Below are 18,772 nucleotides of genomic sequence, written 5' to 3'. Positions count from 1 at the left end.
GCTCAATATATTCTTCAGGTATAATAAGAAAACAGTATCAAAGAAAACATACACTGTCCAATGCCAAAAGCGCCAAAGCCAGCTAAAAATTCCACACGACTGAAATTTTCACCCGTGCTGTTGTAGGAGGAATTGATGGTACTTGCTGACCAATAGGAAAGCCAAATATTACTGCCTGCTTGACATCCCTGCAAAGAAACATGGTATACATACAAATATATGTGTATGAGGTATTATGCTATGTATGAATCATATACTGTACAGTAAAGTCTACTGAAGACTGCAACATATCAATAGCAAAAATACTGCAGTACATTATTAGTATTTGCACACAGCACCTACAACTAAAGAAGACTGTCTCTATTAATATCTTTTCTAGTGTTACAAAGAGAACAGCGGAACAAAATCCTCACCTGAGCAGCAGCAAGCAGTAATGTTGAAATTATGACAGAAAGGAGTCCCATCGCTACTGCATAAAAGTTATATACTTTCCAATTTACCTGCAGATAAAAAAATCATTCAAAATATATTTATAACATTTTCCCTAAAGAAGGGAATGTCTTAGATGAAATAATATCACATTTGCTGACAACCTTAATAAGCAATGTCTAGCCATTGTTTTTGTTTTTAAAATTTTAAAAATTCCTTTTCTAAAATTAGAAATAAATGAAGTTAAATTCATACCAAAGAAGTCTTTACTGAAAATACATAAATTTACATGAATCACTAAAATGACAAACATTACAGTGTGACTAACACACATTTATTTATTTTTTTTTTTTCAACAAACTGGCCGTATCCCACCAAGGCAGGGTGGCCCAAAAAGAAAAATGAAAGTTTCTCTTTTTAAATTTAGTAATTTATACAAGAGAAGGGGTTACTAGTCCCTTGCCCCCGGCATTTTAGTCACCTCTTGCAACATGCATGGCTTATGGAGGAAGAATTCTGTTCCACTTCCCCATGGAGATAAGAGGAAATAAAGAAGAACAAGAACTAGAAAGAAAATAGCAGAAAACCCAGAGGGGTGTGTATATATATGCTTGTACATGTATGTGTAGTGTGACCTAAGTGTAAGTAGAAGCAGCAAGATGTACCTGAAATCTTGCATGTTTATGAGACAGAAAAAAGGACACCAGCAATACTACCATCATGTAAAACAATTACAGGCTTTCGTTTTACACTCACTTGGTAGGACGGTAGTACCTCCCTGGGTGGTTGCTGTCTACCAACCTACTACCTACTACATTTATTGATTATAAAATGTAAATAAGTATATACTATGTTGTAAAGGTTCTGACACTACAGTTTCTGCTTAAACAATGATCAAGTCCTATGGATTTTTTTTATGCCTAGACCCTTTATAGGAGTTGCATTATTTACCCCAAAAATTATTCCAAAAACTGTAGCTAAGCCCATTAAATATGAAATAATGATGGTAATAACATTAATATCAGTGTACAAAAATATCACTGCAAAAAATTAGAAACTTGAAATTATCATCGCTTTTCAGGCTTCTAAATTGTAAACAAATGGTTAAAGATGGATCAGTGACACAAGACCACTGACAAACTAAGCATACTCCACCAATTTTCAAAAGTCTGAATCTGCTCACCATTAAGAACATCCATACTTATTCATGTGCCTACTACATATACAGAACAGTACATGCAAATATAAACCCTCCACTCAAACTTCTCCTCACCAACCTAAACAGGACACATGACCACAACACAAGACACAGATCTCTTTTTGATATACCTCGTGTCCATATCACACTGTAAAAACTATGCACATAAAGGGCCCCAAAATATGAAATTCATTACCAGAAGATATTAAAGTAACCCAGTCTGAAAATCAATGTAAGACTCTTCTCAAAAGCCACTTAATCACCCTAGACTAAATGCTAAATACTCAGTACACACATACTCACTTATGTACTCCCACATCATAACTTCAACGATCACTTTGAACCTTTTATCCATTGTTGACAGGAATATAACTGAATCATTGTTTTCACAAAAAGCATTTTTGAATGGCAGAATATCTCTTTTGTCTTATAGAAATTTTGATTCACTTATAATTAATAATCTACTGTTCAACTATGAAATAATTAAAATCCTACTGTACAACTATGATATAATCCTTAGTGTTAAGTAGTCTATAAGCCAATAATGTTAAGTTGGCCCAAAATTCCTAGGCACCACAGAGGCTCTCTTTGCATTGCAGCCCACTATTGTAAATACAAAATCTCAATGTACTGTTTGTAAAGACATAAAATAAATAAATAAATCTTCACATAACCTGGACCTACTGTTTCTGCTTACATCTTTCTTAACCTCAACATACTGGCCTCCTCCCTTTATATCTTTTATCTTCAGTTTGCAGTGCTGAATGACCCTTCCATGAATATATTATCCCTGGATCTCCCCATCACATGACTGACTGAAAAAGATGGGTGTTTTATGGGGAACCAGTGTGACCCCATGCAGAGCTGAATGACTAGCTGAAGAAGAAGAGCTGAAGTTCATGGATCTACAGTACAACTAATTGAGGAATTTGGGCAACACTATGGACCTACCACAAGACTGGCTGAGAATGCTGAACTACATTTCCTGGACCTATCATATGAATGGCTAATGATGCTAAGCTACAGCTAAGCTACAACATAACTAGATGAGGAAGTTGGGATCATTTTTTTTTGGATAACTATAGGATAACTATAGTTAGTGTTTCGCTCTCCATCTATTTAGTTGTGCCTGTTTTCATTTTGCTAAGACTTAGATGGTGAAGCTGACAAACAGTCAGTAAGCTTGCGTGTGCGGATACTTTTATCACTAATTGGGCGTCTTGGTTTAAGTTGTCGTTCCTATAACTATAGTTAGTGTGACTCCGCTCTTACCTTTGCTGTGCAGAGATGAATGACTAGCTGAGGAAGAGAGCTGTAGTTCTTGAATGTGCCATTTTATTAACTGACAAAGTTAAGCTATACTTCCTGGACCTACCACAAAACACTCTTACACTGTACCTACAAGCTAATTACTGATACATAAAGCTAATTTTTATAACATTACCAAATCTGGAAAGCAATAATTTGAGAGGATACTGTGTGATTAGTAACACTGAATAAGCAACTACCGTAAGTCAAAAGGAGAAATCTAATAGAATAATAATGGCCTGAGTTCCACTGCCAAAATATCATTCCTAGGCAGTATTTTATGCATTTTTAAATGAATTATGAATTAGTTCCTTTCTTATACTGTACAACTAACAGTCCAGAAGAATAATTCTAAGCTACAAGAATTACCTTTCCTGTCTCAACTGCTTCTTCTTGAACCAGAGTTTCTCCTGCATTTCTTCCGCTAACATCATCAGGCTTTCCTCTTAAGTCATTCATAGATATTGATTCCTGTCTAAGGCTTTGACCAATGCTTTCAGCTTCTGAAGAAGAAATAGACTTCAAATGTTTTCTATTAGATGTGCGATCTCCACTTTCTGTACTGTACCGGTCACTTGCATAGCTAATCTCTCGTTGAAGTCTATGCACATTGCCAACTCTGTTAAATACAGTGAAAGCAGTCAGTGGACTAACTCTGCTACTTACAGAAATTCATAGTCAATAATACATGTTCTAAGAATAAAAATAATAATTCATAAATGAGCAGATGTAATATAATGTGCTAAAAATTAAAAATACTGAACACCTTCATACAACTGTAGGAAGCTGCTACATGTCTAGTTTCTGGACTACTTTTAATACTCTCTCTAGCTTCCTCCAGTGAACATCTTTGTACTGTACTTCCATTACAGTATTAATGTTTACTATGCAGATTTTTGACATATTAATGAAAAGTTATGAAGAAATAATGTGCATATACATTACCACATTTCTTCATGGCTATAAGACCAAGTATTTAACAAAATAAATTAAATTGGATAAATGTATAGGACATATAAAAACACTAAACTTTAGTAAATACTGTACATCAAAAATGTATTTTAAAAAATATACAGCATAAAATATGTTATCCCAAATTAATTTGTTTAATAAATTTATACAGTACGTATTATATAACTCACAAATTAACAGTCATTTGTATACGAGACAGATTACTAATTTACTAATGCACAAACATATGTCACAACTAACCTTTCAGGCTGTATGTTATTGCTCTGATGAGAAATTTGCCGTATTAGAGCATGTCCGCCAACAGTGTTTTCTAGCTCTTCACAAAGCTGGTCAACATCTGCAATGTTAGTATGAATTTAGGAACCTATTTAAACATGAAGGTAAGGTTAGAATGCATGGATGCAATATGAGAAACAAGCATCTCTTTGGTATATACGTACGACTCAGTCTGTTCAGAAACTAGATGCAAATGAAAGGCCCAGAAATATGGAACTTGCTACCTGAAAATGCTAAGGGTCACTTATCTTCCAACAGCATAATTATATTGTTGAAAAGTACATATTAAATCTTAAATACATTTATATATACAATACTATATAACTGATTGTAAATACTCATCCTAGGTAGTCAGTTGGTACACAGCAACCAGCCAGAGAGGTACTACTGTCCTGCCAAGTAAGTGTAAAATGAAAGCCTGTAATTGTTTTACATGATGGTAGGATTGATGGTGTCTTTTTTCTGTCTCATAAACATGCAAGATTTCAGGTATGTCTTGCTACTTGTACTTACACTTAGGCCACACTACACATGCATGTACAAGCATATATATACACACCCCTTTGGGCTTTCTTCTAGTTCTTGTTCTTGTTTATTTCCTCTTATCTCCATGGGGAAATGGTACAGAATTCTTCTTCCATAAGCCATGCATGTCGTAAGAGGCGACTAAAATGCCGGGAGCAAGGGGCTATTAACCCCTTCTCCTGTATACATTACTAAAGTTAAAAAGAGAAACTTTTGTTATTCTTTTTGGGCCACCCCACCTTGGTGAGATACGGCCGTTTGTTGAAAAAAAAAGTTAATACCCATGCTTTATAGTAACCTGTTTGCCTGCCTGCCTGCCTGCCTACCTACCTACATGCCTGCCTGCCTACCTACCTGCATGCCTGCCTACCTACCTGCCTGCCTGCCTGCCTGCTTTCCCTTGCTCTACCTGCCCTGTCTTGCCGTGTGTGCTGTTGTCTGCCCACTTGCTTGTCTTAAATAGAAAGATGGTGGAGGGTGTGTTGGAGAAATGGGAGGAGATGGTGGGAAGGAGTGAGGGAGACTGGGAGTAAAGGAGACTACATGAGCATCAGACTCATACTGGGAGGCAGCAACAAGAGTGTAATTATTTATTATAATTTTTGAAAACTGTAAGCAAACATGTAACTAACTACTGTAACTTTTATGTATGATAATTAGAAATAAAGTAATATTTTATTTTTACTATTTGTGAATGAAAAAGAACAGTATTAAATGTAAAATATTGGGTAAATATTCTTAGAAAAATAAAACAAAAGGATGGGGAATATTATGGTTCAGAAATGAATCTGCAATGATAAATGAATAAAATATACAGCATAAAATCTGTAATGATATATATAGAAAAAATAGATTCAGAAATCCAAATACTGAACTTATGAACAATTTTAAGGACCATATTAACCCTATGACTGTTTTGGTTGTATATATACGTCTTACGCGCCACTGTTTTGGACGTACTCATATGTGTAAATTCTAGCGGCTTCAAATCAAGCAGGAGAAAGCTGGTAGGCCCACATGTGAGAGAATGGGTCTGTGTGATCAGTGTGCATCACATAAAAAAAATCCTGCAGCACACAGTGCGTAATGAGAAAAAAAAAACTGGCCGTTTTTTTTTAGATTAAAACACCAACTTTGAGGTATATTTTCGTATAGTATTTATCGTTGTATTCTCGTTTTCATGGTCTCACATAATAAAATGGAAAACATGTTACAGAAATAGAGATTATTTTGAATAGTTTCACGATGAAAACAACCTTGAAATTGAGCTCAAAGTAGCGGAAATGTTCGATTTTTACCAATGTTCAATTCAATTCAATTCAAGTTTATTCTCTATAAGGGTTACAATGTGGGGTTTACAGGTTTTAGGTATTGTGTGGCTTACATGTTATAAAATACTAATTACAGAGGGGGCCACTAGGACACCTAGCCTGGCTAGGCATTTCGAGTAGACTTAGATTAATTCTTAACATTAAATCCTTACAGATTATGGTATTAAGGCTAAGTGACTACATCATAATTTGTGAGTTTAGCAATGTGAATGCTTTTGTTTTGGCACAATACAAAGTGTCTATATTGGAGTATCATAGGCAAACTTATGACTAGTAAGGATTTATTATTTTAAGATTAAGATTAGTATTTCTGGGTTTATAGTCAGTGGGTGAGTGAGTGTAATTGTGAACCACCAGGTGGTTATCATGTAGTTAGTTGTCGGGGTGGATCAGGGAGATAAGATGTTTTCTAACTGTAGTTTTGAAAGTGATAAATGTGTCTGCAGTTCTAGAGTTCTCAGGTAGGGTGTTCCAGATTTTAGGTCCTTTGAAATACATTGAATTTTTGTAAACGTTTAGTCGAACACGGGGAATGTCATAGAGATGTTTGTGTCTGGTGTTATGCCTGTGGATCCTGTCACAACTATCAAGAAAGCATTTTAGGTCAAGGTTAATATTGGAATTTAAGGTCCTGAAGATATAGATTGCACAGTAGTAAGTGTGGATGTTCTGAACAGGGAGTAAGTTTAGATCTATGAAGAGTGGGGGGGTGTGTTGCCAGGGATGGGATTTAGTGATCATTCTTACTGCGGCTTTTTGTTGGGTTATTATTGGCTTTAGGTGTGTTGCTGCAGTTGAACCCCAAGCACAGATAGCATAGGTGAGGTATGGATATATAAGTGAATGGTATAGTGTGAGAAGTGCAGTTTGCGGCACTTAGTATCGTATCTTGGAGAGGATCCCCACCGTTTTGGATACTTTTTTTGTTATATGTTGGATATGGGTGCTGAAATTTAGGTTGTTGTCGAGGTATAGGCCAAGGAATTTGCCCTCATTATGTCTGGCAATTAGAGTGTTGTCGATCTTAATGTTAAGTTGCGCAACACCTGCTCTGCTACCAAACATAATATAGTAGGTTTTGCTAATGTTAAGTGTAAGTTTATTGGCTGTCATCTAAGTCGATATTTTGAGCAGCTCCTCGTTAACAATGGTGTTGAGGGTGGCAAGATTAGGGTGGGAGATGACTTAAGTCGTGTCGTCAGCAAAGAGAATGGGTTTCAGGTGTTGGGATATGTTTGGAAGATCACTGATGTAAATGAGGAAGAGCAGGGGTCCAAGGACACTTCCCTATGGAACTCCAGTATCAAGTGGCCATATTGATGAGGCTGTGTCTTTAATGGTGACATACTGATACCTATTAGAAAGGTAGGATTTAAAATATGCAAGCGCATGGCCTCTTATACCATAGTGGTCAAGTTTGTGGAGTAGGATGCCGTGGTTTACCGTGTCAAACGCTTTTCTTAGGTCAATAAAAATTCCTAGCGGATATTCCTTATTTTCCAATGCTGTGTAAAGCAGGTCTAGCATTTTTATAATTGCATCATTAGTGCTTTTATTTTTCCTGAATCCAAATTGTCAGGGGTTGAGTATGTTTTGTGACGTTATAAATGAATATACATGTAGTCTCCTGTGCACGAGTTTCTCGAAGATTTTGGATAGCAATGGTAAGTTTGATATTGGCCTATAGTTGTTTACGTCTGTAGGGTCACCACCTTTATGTATTGGTGTAACCCTTGCTGTCTTGAGTAGTGTTGGGAAAGTGCTAGTTTCTAGTGACTTGTTAAAAAGTAATGTAATAGCATGCGAAAGGACATGGGCTGCTAGCTTGTACAATAATGGTGGGACGTGAGACAGATTCCCCGAGTTATTTTTAAGTGACTTTATGATCGTGGTGACTTCCGTGGGCTCAGTTGGTACAAGATAGAAGGAATTTGGGAAATTCCCATCTAGGTAGTCCCCGGCACGGGCATTGGTACGTGGGATTTTACTGGCGAGATTGGATCCTATGTTTGAGAGGAAGTCATTTATCTTGTTAGCTGTATCAGTGGGATGCAGTGGTGTTTCATGAGGTTTAGTTAGAACAATATTCTTGGTTTTTTTTCAGTTTGTGGGTCCCCAGAATCTGGGAAAGTGTTTTCCAGGTCTTTTTTATATCTCCTCTTCTGTCAGTGAATCTGCTGGAGTAGTACAGTTGTTTGGCTTTCTTTATTAATTTGGTGAGAACTGTTGAATATTGTTTAAGAATATCTTTGTGTATTAAGCCCTGTCTATATTGCTTTTCATATTGGTTTTTCTTATCAATGGATTTCAGAATGCTGCTGGTTAGCCATGGGCAACCAAGCCATTTATTTGTGATCTGTTTCGTTTTTATAGGACAATGTTTGTTGTATAGTCTAAGTATTTTGTTAAGAAAAATGTCTGTCCAATCGTCAATACCAAGAGTAAGCAAATCACACCACACATCCAATACACTTCAACTGGGGAGTCTAATATTCTTTCACTAGTGCACTGATATTATTTATACCATTTTTACAATAATGCAGTAGTCTGCATAACAGTAAATGTTTTATTTTTTGTACGAATAAAAAATCAAAATAGAAAGCAATAGTAATATAAGAGGGGCCTTGAGACATGACTAATGAACAAAGGATATGTTATTTTAGTGCCAAGAATGTCTACATTGTTTATTCTGGACCCTATTTTGAAATTGGCATCTTTTTTTAGTTTGCATGAAATTGGCCAAATTGCCAATTTCTGACCACTTTATTGGGTAGTTCAAATCAGTAAATGGGCGGTTTCTTGTACGCAATTGATAGAAAAAATGGAGTTCTAAAGAAATAGCTGAGTTTGGTCAACTGGAACAACGGAATTGGCCAAAAATAGGGCTCAAAGTCGGCGAAATCGCCAATGCGTATGTGTCGCCGAGATTGCTAACTTCGTGGGAGTGTAATTCCGTGAGTTTTCGACCAAATTTCGTACTTTTGGTGTCATTACCATCGGGAAAAGATTCTCTATCATTTCATAAGAAAATTTTTTTTTTTTTTTCAAAAATTTATCGACATAGAATGACAGTTTCAGAAAGGGGCCAGCGAGAGTCAAAGGGTTAATGCAGCAAGTTGTATTTCATATGATATACATACTGTTTGCATAAGACTGACAAAAATGAATATTCAACAAACACGATCAAAAATAATTCCTAATTTTATCACTGACATCTTGTATTTACCTGTAGTTAGTGAATTATTAACAATGTTTTGAATAAGAAACTGAGCAAAATCTCCATCACCCTCAACCAGCTCTGTCCAACTGCCCTTCTCCACTATACATCCATCATGCATCACTACCACAACATCAACTTGTGGTAGTAGCCAGACTGCATGTGTCACTAACAATCTGGTCTGTAAATAGAAAAGAATAAAAATTTTATCTATATTGTAAGTTCAGTGCAAAAAATGGTTATATGCAAAAGTGATTAGCATATGCAAGGTCTATATTCTGTATATACATTTGTATTTACATTTTTTAAAATGGTTGTCATCTCCCACTGAAGTAGGGTGACCCGAAAAAAACACTTTCACCATCATTCCCACTATCACTGTCTCTCAAGAGGCCTGCAGATATGAGAGTTCAGATGTCTCTCCAAACAGCAAATATCCCAATCCTCTCATTTAATGTGGAAGCATTGTACCTCTCACCTACAGGACTCAAGTCCAGTTAACTGGTTTCCCTGAATCCCTTCAAAAAATATTACCTTGCTCACACTCCAACAGCTCATAAGGTCCCCAAAACCATTTGTCTTCTATCTAAGACACTTACACATGTTTGCTGTATGTCCAAGCCCCTTACACACAACACTATATATATATATATATTATATATATATAGATATATAGATATATAGATATATAGATATATAGATATATATATATATATATATATATATATATATATATATATATATATATATATATATATATATATATATATATATATATATATATATATATATATATATATATATATATATATATACATATATATATAAACAGACATACATATATATATATATATATATATATATATATATACAGTGGACCCCCGCATAGCGAACTTAATCCGTGCAAGAGGGCTGGTCGTTATGCGAAATGTTCGCTATGCGAATTAATTTTCCCCATAAGAAATAATGGAAATAAAATTAATCCGTGCAAGACACCCAAAAGTATGAAAAAAAAATTTTTTTACCACAAAAAAATGTTAATTTTAGTACACACAAACTGAAAAAGGCATGCACAATTACATGACACTTACTTTTATTGAAGATCTGGTGATGATTGATGGGATGGGAGGAGGGGAGAGAGAGTGTTAGTGTTTAGAAGGGGAATCCCCTTCCATTAGGACTTGAGGTAGCAAGTCCTTTTCCGGGGTTACTTCCCTTCTTCTTTTAATGCCAATAGGACCAGCTTCAGAGTCAATGGACCTCTGTCGCACAACAAATCTGTCCATAGAGCTCTGTACCTCCCGTTCCTTTACGATTTGTCTAAAATGGGCCATAACATTGTCATTGAAATAGTCACCAGCACGGCTTGCAACAGCTGTGTCAGGGTGATTTTCATCCATAAAGGTTTGCAGTTCAACCTACTGTGCACACATTTCCTTAATTTTTGAAGTAGGCACAATGGATTCCACAACTGGCATAGGCTTCTCAGGGTTAGCCCCAAACCCTTCAAAATCTTTCTTAATTTCCATACTAATTCTCACCCTTTTTACCACAGGGTTGGCACTAGAAGCTTTCTTGGGGCCCATGGTCACTTATTTTCCAGAAACAGCACCGAAAACACTGTAATAATACGAAATATTCCGAGTGTATGCTTGAATGTTACCGCGGAGGCTGGCTGGTAAACAATGGACGCGTCTCGGACGAAGGTCGCTGAGCGGGTTTTTGTCCACTATGCGGGGCAAAATTTTGGCGAACAAAGCGTTCGCTATGCGGATTGTTCGCTATGCGGGGGTCCACTATATATATATATATATATATATATAATATATATATATATATATATATATATATATATATATATATATATATATATATATATATATATATATATATATATATATATATATATATATATATATATATTTAGTATATTTTCACAAGTAAAGTTGTAGAGGAAAACAATATAGAGAACTGAGGTGTAGGTCCATCAAAGAACAGAAAAGGTTAACTAGATTCAGTCCAAGAAGTGAAACAGAGCCTAGACAGTTACTGCATTGGTAAAATAAAATTATGTAAATACTGTCAGTACTTTAGCTTTAATAAAACTTTCTACAGTAACTGGCATCTGAAAGTTTCCTGGTGAGGTTAGGAGAGTTAAGGGTTGATGACCCACTGTACACCACACAATTTTCCACCTGGTCAATAAATATTTTTTTTTTTAACAAGTCGGCCGTCTCCCACCGAGGCAGGGTGACCCAAAAAGAAAATACTTTCATCATCATTCAACACTTTCACCTCACTCACACATAATCACTGTTTTTGCAAAAATATTTTTATTTAGGAAGTAGGTTGGTAGACAGCAACTGCCCAGGGAGGTACTACCGTCCTGCCAAGTGAGTGTGAAATGGAAGACTGCATTTGTTTTACATGGTGGTAGGATTGATGGTGTCTTTTTTCTGTCTCATAAACATGCAAGATTTCAGGTATGTCTTGCTACTTCTACTTACACTTAGGTCACACAACACATGCATGTATAAGCATATATATACACACCCCTCTGGGTTTTCTTCTATTTTCTTACCAGTTCTTGTCTATTTCCACTGATCTCCATGGGGAAGTGGAACAGAATTCTTCCTCCATAAGCCATGCGTGTCATAGGAAGCGACTAAAATGTTGGTAGCAAGGGACTAGTAACCCCTTCTCCTGTATACATCACTAAAGTTAAAAAGATAAACTTTCGTTTTTCTTTTTGGGCCACCCTGCCTTGGTGGGATATGGCCAGTTTGTTGAAAGAAAGAAATTTAATTCTAAACCAAGCAAACACGAGGAAATTAAAACTTCATCGGAGTACAAAACAAATTCCGGCCACAAAATAGAGCGAAAAACCAACGTCAAAGACCTGGGAGTGATCATGTCGGAGGATCTCACCTTCAAGAACCATAACATTATATCAATCGCATCTGCTAGAAAAATGACAGGATGGATAATGAGAACCTTCAAAACTAGGGAGGCCAAGCCCATGATGACACTCTTCAGGTCACTTGTTCTATCTAGGCTGGAATATTGCTGCACACTAACAGCACCTTTCAAGGCAGGTGAAATTGCTGACCTAGAAAATGTACAGAGAACCTTCACAGTGCGCATAACGGAGATAAAACACCTCAATTACTGGGAGCACTTAAAGTTCCTGAACCTGTATTCCCTGGAATGCAGGCGGGAGAGATACATGATTATATACACCTGGAAAATCCTAGAGGGACTAGTACCGAACCTGCACACGAAAATCACTCACAACGAAAGCAAAAGACTTGGCAGACGATGCAACACCCCCCCCAATGAAAAGCAGGGGCGTCACTAGCACGTTAAGAGACAATACAATAAGTGTCAGGGGCCCGAGACTGTTTAACTGCCTCCCAGCATACATAAGGGGGATTACCAATAGACCCCTGGCAGTCTTCAAGCTGGCACTGGACAAGCACCTAAAGTCGGTACCTGACCAGCCGGGCTGTGGCTCGTACGTTGGATTGCGTGTAGCCAGCAGTAACAGCCTGGTTGATCAGGCTCTGATCCACCAGGAGGCCTGGTTACAGACCGGGTCGTGGGGGTGTTGACCCCTGGAACTCTCTCCAGGTAAACTCCAGGTAATACTTACCTTATCCTTGCTGACTCACCATCTGGAGAAGACCCAGGCCGGGACAGCACCAAAGAACCTACTACTACTACCTTATCCTTCATCATTTCCTTAGGACCAATCAGCTTCTTAAAGATATGCTACTTACCTTATCTTTCATCATTCCCTTAGGACCAATCAGCTTCTCAAAGATGTGACGACCGACATGAGAATCTACAGCACTGAGAGGATCATCTAGTAAAAAGATATCAGCATCACTATATGCTGCACGGGCCAAGGATATCCTTTGCTTTTGTCCACCACTGAGATTGATACCCTGGAAATTATACAGAATACACTACTATAATGTGGTTTTTATCATCCACCATTTTGCAACATCCTGACACTAAAACAACAGGCATTATACTTCCTGTAACTCAAGTGTTATCTGAGTCCCTTTATACCATATATATCACGTAACACGATTAACCTTTTATCTTCACTCATTTCATCAACCCTAGATTTATACTCTAGATCATCTTATATTGCTCAATCAATTCATTCTACATGAATGAAACCATCTAAGCAACATTTCAGTTTGATTTATACTTTTTATATATATGGTACCTACATCATCATCATATTCTCTGCATAATGTTCATACCAGTGACCAACATTAGTGCTACGAGGAAGGAAATTATCTTCTTACAGTATGCACCATATATGTAGAATAAAATATGTAAGAGGTCAAGAAAGATATAGATAATAGTGTTAATGATCCAAATTATTAATGACATAAGCTACTACAATACAACACTCATAAATAAGTACAGTAATGCACTTAGATGTAACAGAATGATTTTAATTTGTCTAGGCTCTAAACATCTAGTACAGTGGCCGACTGATTATTACCTTTTCTCCTATCTCTGTCATGTCTCCAGCTGGCAACATGTCTAAGTCCTGTTGAAGGGCACATGCTTCTATGACATTTTGGTAAAGCTCCTCATCTAGTGCCTTACCAAATGTTACATTTTCTTTCAGTGTTGCATTTTGTAACCATGCTTGTTGAGAAACATATGCCACTTTACCCTGTTAAAATAAACAAAACCTATGTCTGTCAAACAGTTACTAAATGTAAAAAGAAAACTTTACGATTCTTTTTCTGGTTACTCTGCCTTGGTGGGAGATGGCCGTTTTGTTGAAAAAGAAAAAAAAACAATTTAATAATTCTTCATATATCAGGGTGGAAGCACACTAGGTGAACAATAATATTATCCAGTGTGTTGATGCAAGAGAAAACTACTTCTGTACAGCATGTAAATATAAAAAGATAAAAAATGTAAGAAAGCAACATATAGTAGTATACTGTAAAAGCTCATCAAGAACTCACATTGACAAGGACATGTCCAGCATCTTTATTGATCTCCCCAAGTAGGGAGGAGAGAAGAGAGCTCTTACCAGCTCCAACAGACCCCACAATTGCTACCAGTTGCTTAGGAAGAATTTCCAATTCGATATTCTTCAATCGCCATGGAACTTCCTCATCCTCAGTGCTCCAACTGAACTCTCCTCCATGGACCCTAATTGCTGCACCTAAGGATGCAATTTTTCATATTTCAACTCCCATAAGAAAAATGGTATTATGGTAATGTTAGAAATATATGAATAGAATCAGCTTAAGCTCATTACAGTGAAAAAATAATGACCAGTCATCCTGAAGTAACCTCACTTGAAAAAATGATTTTTCATAATGGGTTAATTAATGTGATGAATGGTTTTGAAAACCGATAAGTTGAAGAATTGAGACACTTATGCAACACATGGAAATCTTTATTGAAGAAATGTTTCGCCACGCAGTGGCTTCATCAGTCCAATACAAAGAAGAAATTGGCAAGGAGAGGATGAGTTTCAGGTAATCAGTCCCTCAACTTGGATTCAATGTGTTCAGTCCATCACTCTTGTAGGAAGTGCAGCATAGGGCCAGAAAGGTGGCTTATATACTGCAGTCAGATGAGTCAAAGCAGGAGGAGGCGGGATCACAGTGGGACCTGCCACTAGTGTAAGTAGGTCGTCGTCCAAAGGTTGGACAAGCGTTGAAGTCTTTGTACCAAGATCCCATGATGTTGCAGTGTCTGACAGATGTCAGACACTGCAACAGGGTGACCTGACAAACACTTTCACCATCATTCACACTATCACTGTCTTACCAGAGGCATGCAGTTATGCCAGTTCAGATGTCTCTCCTAACAGCACACTCCACCAATATTCAAAACTCTAAACCTACTCACAATACAAAACATCCATACTTATTACTGCACCTACTACATACATAGAACACTTAACTCTGACATAAACCCTCCCCTCAAACATCATCTTACCAACCTCAACAGAACATATGACCATAACACAAGGCACAGATCACTCTTTGATGTTCCTCGAGTCCATCTCACGCTATGCAAAAACTCAATGCACATAAAAGGCCCTAAAATCTGGAATTCATTACCTGTGAATATAAAAGAAACACTGTCTGTGTATAAATTCAAGTCTCTTCTCAAAAATCACTTACTCACCCACAACTAAATAAATACTGAATAATTGTATCTCATATATGTATCTCATTATTGTATCTCATAAATGTCAACCTGTGACCAAATCAAACTTTGTTACTATTTAACTTCATTACCTAACAGAATACTCCATTCTACTGATTACACAGCAACACAGTAAATGACCATATGACCTGTCTTTGTAATACTCATTTGTACTAAATTGTTATCTGTTTTACAATAATTTTTGTACCACTGAATATATCATTGCTTAGTTAATCTTAAGTTAATTTTAAGCCTGCCCATAATGCTCTGCATACAAGGGGTTTTGGCATGCTGCACTTTAAAAATTGTATTCCTTGTACTTCTCTGTATCATGTTCAAATAAATAAATAAATAAATAAATAAATAAATAATTAAAAGCTATTTTAATTATATATTAGTACAGTATTGAATTTATATGGCAGATATTGTAATACGTATAAGCACTCACAGATGATGATCATCAGAAAGTTCAAACGTCTTTTCATAGTACAGTGGTCCCTCGTTTTTCGTAATTAATCCGTTCATGGAGCCGTTACTATAAACGAAATTTACGATTTATGAATCAATTTTCCCCATAAGAAATAATGTAAATACAATTAATCCGTTCCTGACACCCAGAAGTATTAAAACAAAAAAATTTTTTACATGAAATATACATGTAGTACATAAACAATACAATGGGAAATGATGAATGAAACATTAACAGCATAACACTTACCTTTATTGGAGATTCTTCTTAGTGTATAGGAGACCGGAGGAGGAGGAGAGAGTGGATTGTTTATAGTTTGGAAGGGGAATCCCCTTCCATCAATACCTCAGGTACCATTTGCTTTTCTGGGGTTGCTTCTCTTCTCTGTTTCTTAATGCCACTAGGACCACCTTGAGAGTCACTGGAGTCCTGTCTCGCAAAATAACTGTGGAGAGAGCTCTGTTTCTGGCGTCTCTTTAACACTTCCCTAAAATGGCCCAAGACTTTGTCACTGTACATGTTGCCAACCTGGCTTGCAACAACCTTGTTAGGGTGATGTTTCTCCATAAAGCTTTCCATCTTACCTCTTTAATTTCTGAAGAAGGCACCTTCTTCCATCTCTCTTCCTCCTCCTCTGCAGCAAGATTCTGAGCTGCGATGTGTTGCTCTTCCTGCTGAAGCTCTTGCAGCTCCTCAGTGGTGAGCTCTTCATTGTGGTCTTCCACCAATTCTTCCACATCCTCCAAACTCACATCCAACCCCATGGAACTCCCCAGTGCCACAACTGATATTACAACAGACATAGGCTCATTAGGGTCAGTCCCAAATCCTTCAAAATCCCTCTTGTCGACACAATCTGGCCACAATTTTCTCCAGGCAGAGTTCAAAGTCCTGGTAGTCACTCCCTCCCAAGCCATACCTATAAGGGTTATGCAATGGAGGATGCTGAAGTGTTCTCTCCAAAATTCCCTTAGGGTCAAGTGAGTGTCTGTGGTCACAGTCAAGCACCTGTGAAACACTGCTTTTGTGTAGAGTTTTTTAAAGTTTGCAATAACCTGCTGGTCCATGGGTTGGAGGAGAGGAGTGGTATTCAGGGGCAAGAACTTTACTGTGATGAACCCAAACTCCTCGAAAATTAGGTCATCCAAGTTTGGAGGATGAGCAGGTGCATTGTCCATTACTAGCAGGCACTTTAGATCCAATTTCTTTTCCAGGAGATACTCCTTCACACTAGGGCCAAACACTTCATTGAACCACTCGACGAAAATTTCCCTCGTGACCCATGCCTTATTATTAGATTTCCAAAACACACACAATTTACTCTTCATAACATTGTTTTTCCTGAACACTCTGGGATTTTCAGAATGGTACACTAGTAATGGCTTCACTTTGAAATCCCCACTAGCATTCGCACAGAACATTAGCGTCAGCCTGTCTTTCATAGGCTTGTGTCCTGGCATTGCCTTTTCCTCTTGTGTAATGAAGGTCTTCCTTGGCATTTTCTTCCAAAAGAGGCCTGTTTCATCACAATTGAACACTTGTTCAGGTTTCAGTCCTTCAGCCTCTATGTACTCCTGGAATTCATGCACATATTTTTTAGCCGCCTTGTGGTCCGAACTGGCAGCCTCACCATGCCTTACCACACTGTGTATGCCAGTACGGTTCTTAAATCTCTCAAACCAGCCTTTGCTGGCCTTAAATTCACTCACATCACCACTATTTGCAGGCAATTTCTTTACCAAATCTTCATGCAACTGCCTAGCCCTTTCACAAATAATCGAAGCCATGAGAGTATCTCTTGCTAATTGTTTCTCATTTATCCACACCAATAATAACTTCTCAACCTCTTCCAGTACTGGTGATCTCATTTTTGTCAGCATAGTTACTCCCTTTGCAAACACAGCATCCTTTATTTCCTTTTTCTTGGCCACTATGGAACATAAGGTTGTGTAGGATTTCTTATACATCCTGGACAGTTCGGCCACACTTGTACCACTTTCATATTGTTCAATGATGGTTTTCTTAAATTCAATCGTATTTCTCACCTTCTTTACCACAGGCTTGGCACTAGGAGCTTTCTTTGGAGCCATGGTAGCTTATTTAGTACTTGCAAGCACTAAAATAAATGGAATATTATGAAATATTTCGCTGGAGCACGTGAGGGGACCTTCGCTCACTGGTAAACAATGCCAGACTGGCTGCCGCCCCGGCTCACGCCATGGGTACGCATCCCGGACGATCTACAAATCGCGAGTCAACCTATGAAAAGCGAGTCCATGTTTATATGAAAATACCCCTATGATTGGCGAAATTTACGATTGCCGGGAACTACGAAAAGCATGGGACCACTGTATATATTCATTTACAAGACCAATTTCCACTTTAAATCATTTCCAGCTATTTATATCTTTCTACATTAAAGTCCATTATCAATTATCATTCCATTTACTCACTTCATATAACCTTCTTGTGTAGTACAATGCAATAGTTTAACAGCACTCTTTAGACTAAATATTACAATATTTCTTCAATCAAAAACCAAAAAAAAAAAAAAAAAATTATCAAAGAAAAATTCAGATAACAAAGAATAACTCAAGACTTATTTGATACGGACTATTTTTTAAGTAAAAAGTCAATAACACTTACTGTCTTTTTTATCTCTGCATACAGCATGAGGATCCAAGTCTGTTGAAGTCAGGAATTTCTCCATTCTTTTCAAAGAAATATTTGCCTGCGACGTCATAATACACAAAGTTAAATAAGTAAATACAAAACTCTATAACATATGCCGTACTTAGCAACATATCTGTCACAGCCATAAGGAAAATATTTAAATGGCGAAAATT

The 18,772-nt window shown here is 37.1% G+C and overlaps 1 protein-coding gene across 4 annotated transcripts in view; it reads right to left on the bottom strand.

Annotated features, from left to right (window-relative positions):
- The window catches only part of LOC128687047 (multidrug resistance-associated protein 1-like), a 95,258-nt gene that overhangs the window by 33,947 nt on the left and 42,539 nt on the right, over positions 1-18,772 (bottom strand). For all 4 annotated transcript variants that reach the window (XM_070082528.1, XM_070082526.1, XM_070082530.1 and 1 more), the window contains exons 14-22: positions 18,573-18,657; positions 14,257-14,459; positions 13,779-13,955; positions 13,036-13,203; positions 9,266-9,437; positions 4,148-4,244; positions 3,305-3,554; positions 414-500; positions 53-188 (exon numbers count right to left, since the gene is read on the bottom strand). In XM_070082528.1, the coding sequence (XP_069938629.1) occupies positions 53-188; positions 414-500; positions 3,305-3,554; positions 4,148-4,244; positions 9,266-9,437; positions 13,036-13,203; positions 13,779-13,955; positions 14,257-14,459; positions 18,573-18,657 (1,375 nt within the window). The remainder of the gene's footprint in view (positions 1-52; positions 189-413; positions 501-3,304; positions 3,555-4,147; positions 4,245-9,265; positions 9,438-13,035; positions 13,204-13,778; positions 13,956-14,256; positions 14,460-18,572; positions 18,658-18,772) is intronic.

The sequence above is a fragment of the Cherax quadricarinatus genome, chromosome 7 (assembly GCF_038502225.1).
Source record: "Cherax quadricarinatus isolate ZL_2023a chromosome 7, ASM3850222v1, whole genome shotgun sequence".
Classification (NCBI taxonomy): Eukaryota; Metazoa; Arthropoda; class Malacostraca; order Decapoda; family Parastacidae; genus Cherax; species Cherax quadricarinatus.
This window is presented reverse-complemented; position numbering and strand designations above follow the sequence as displayed.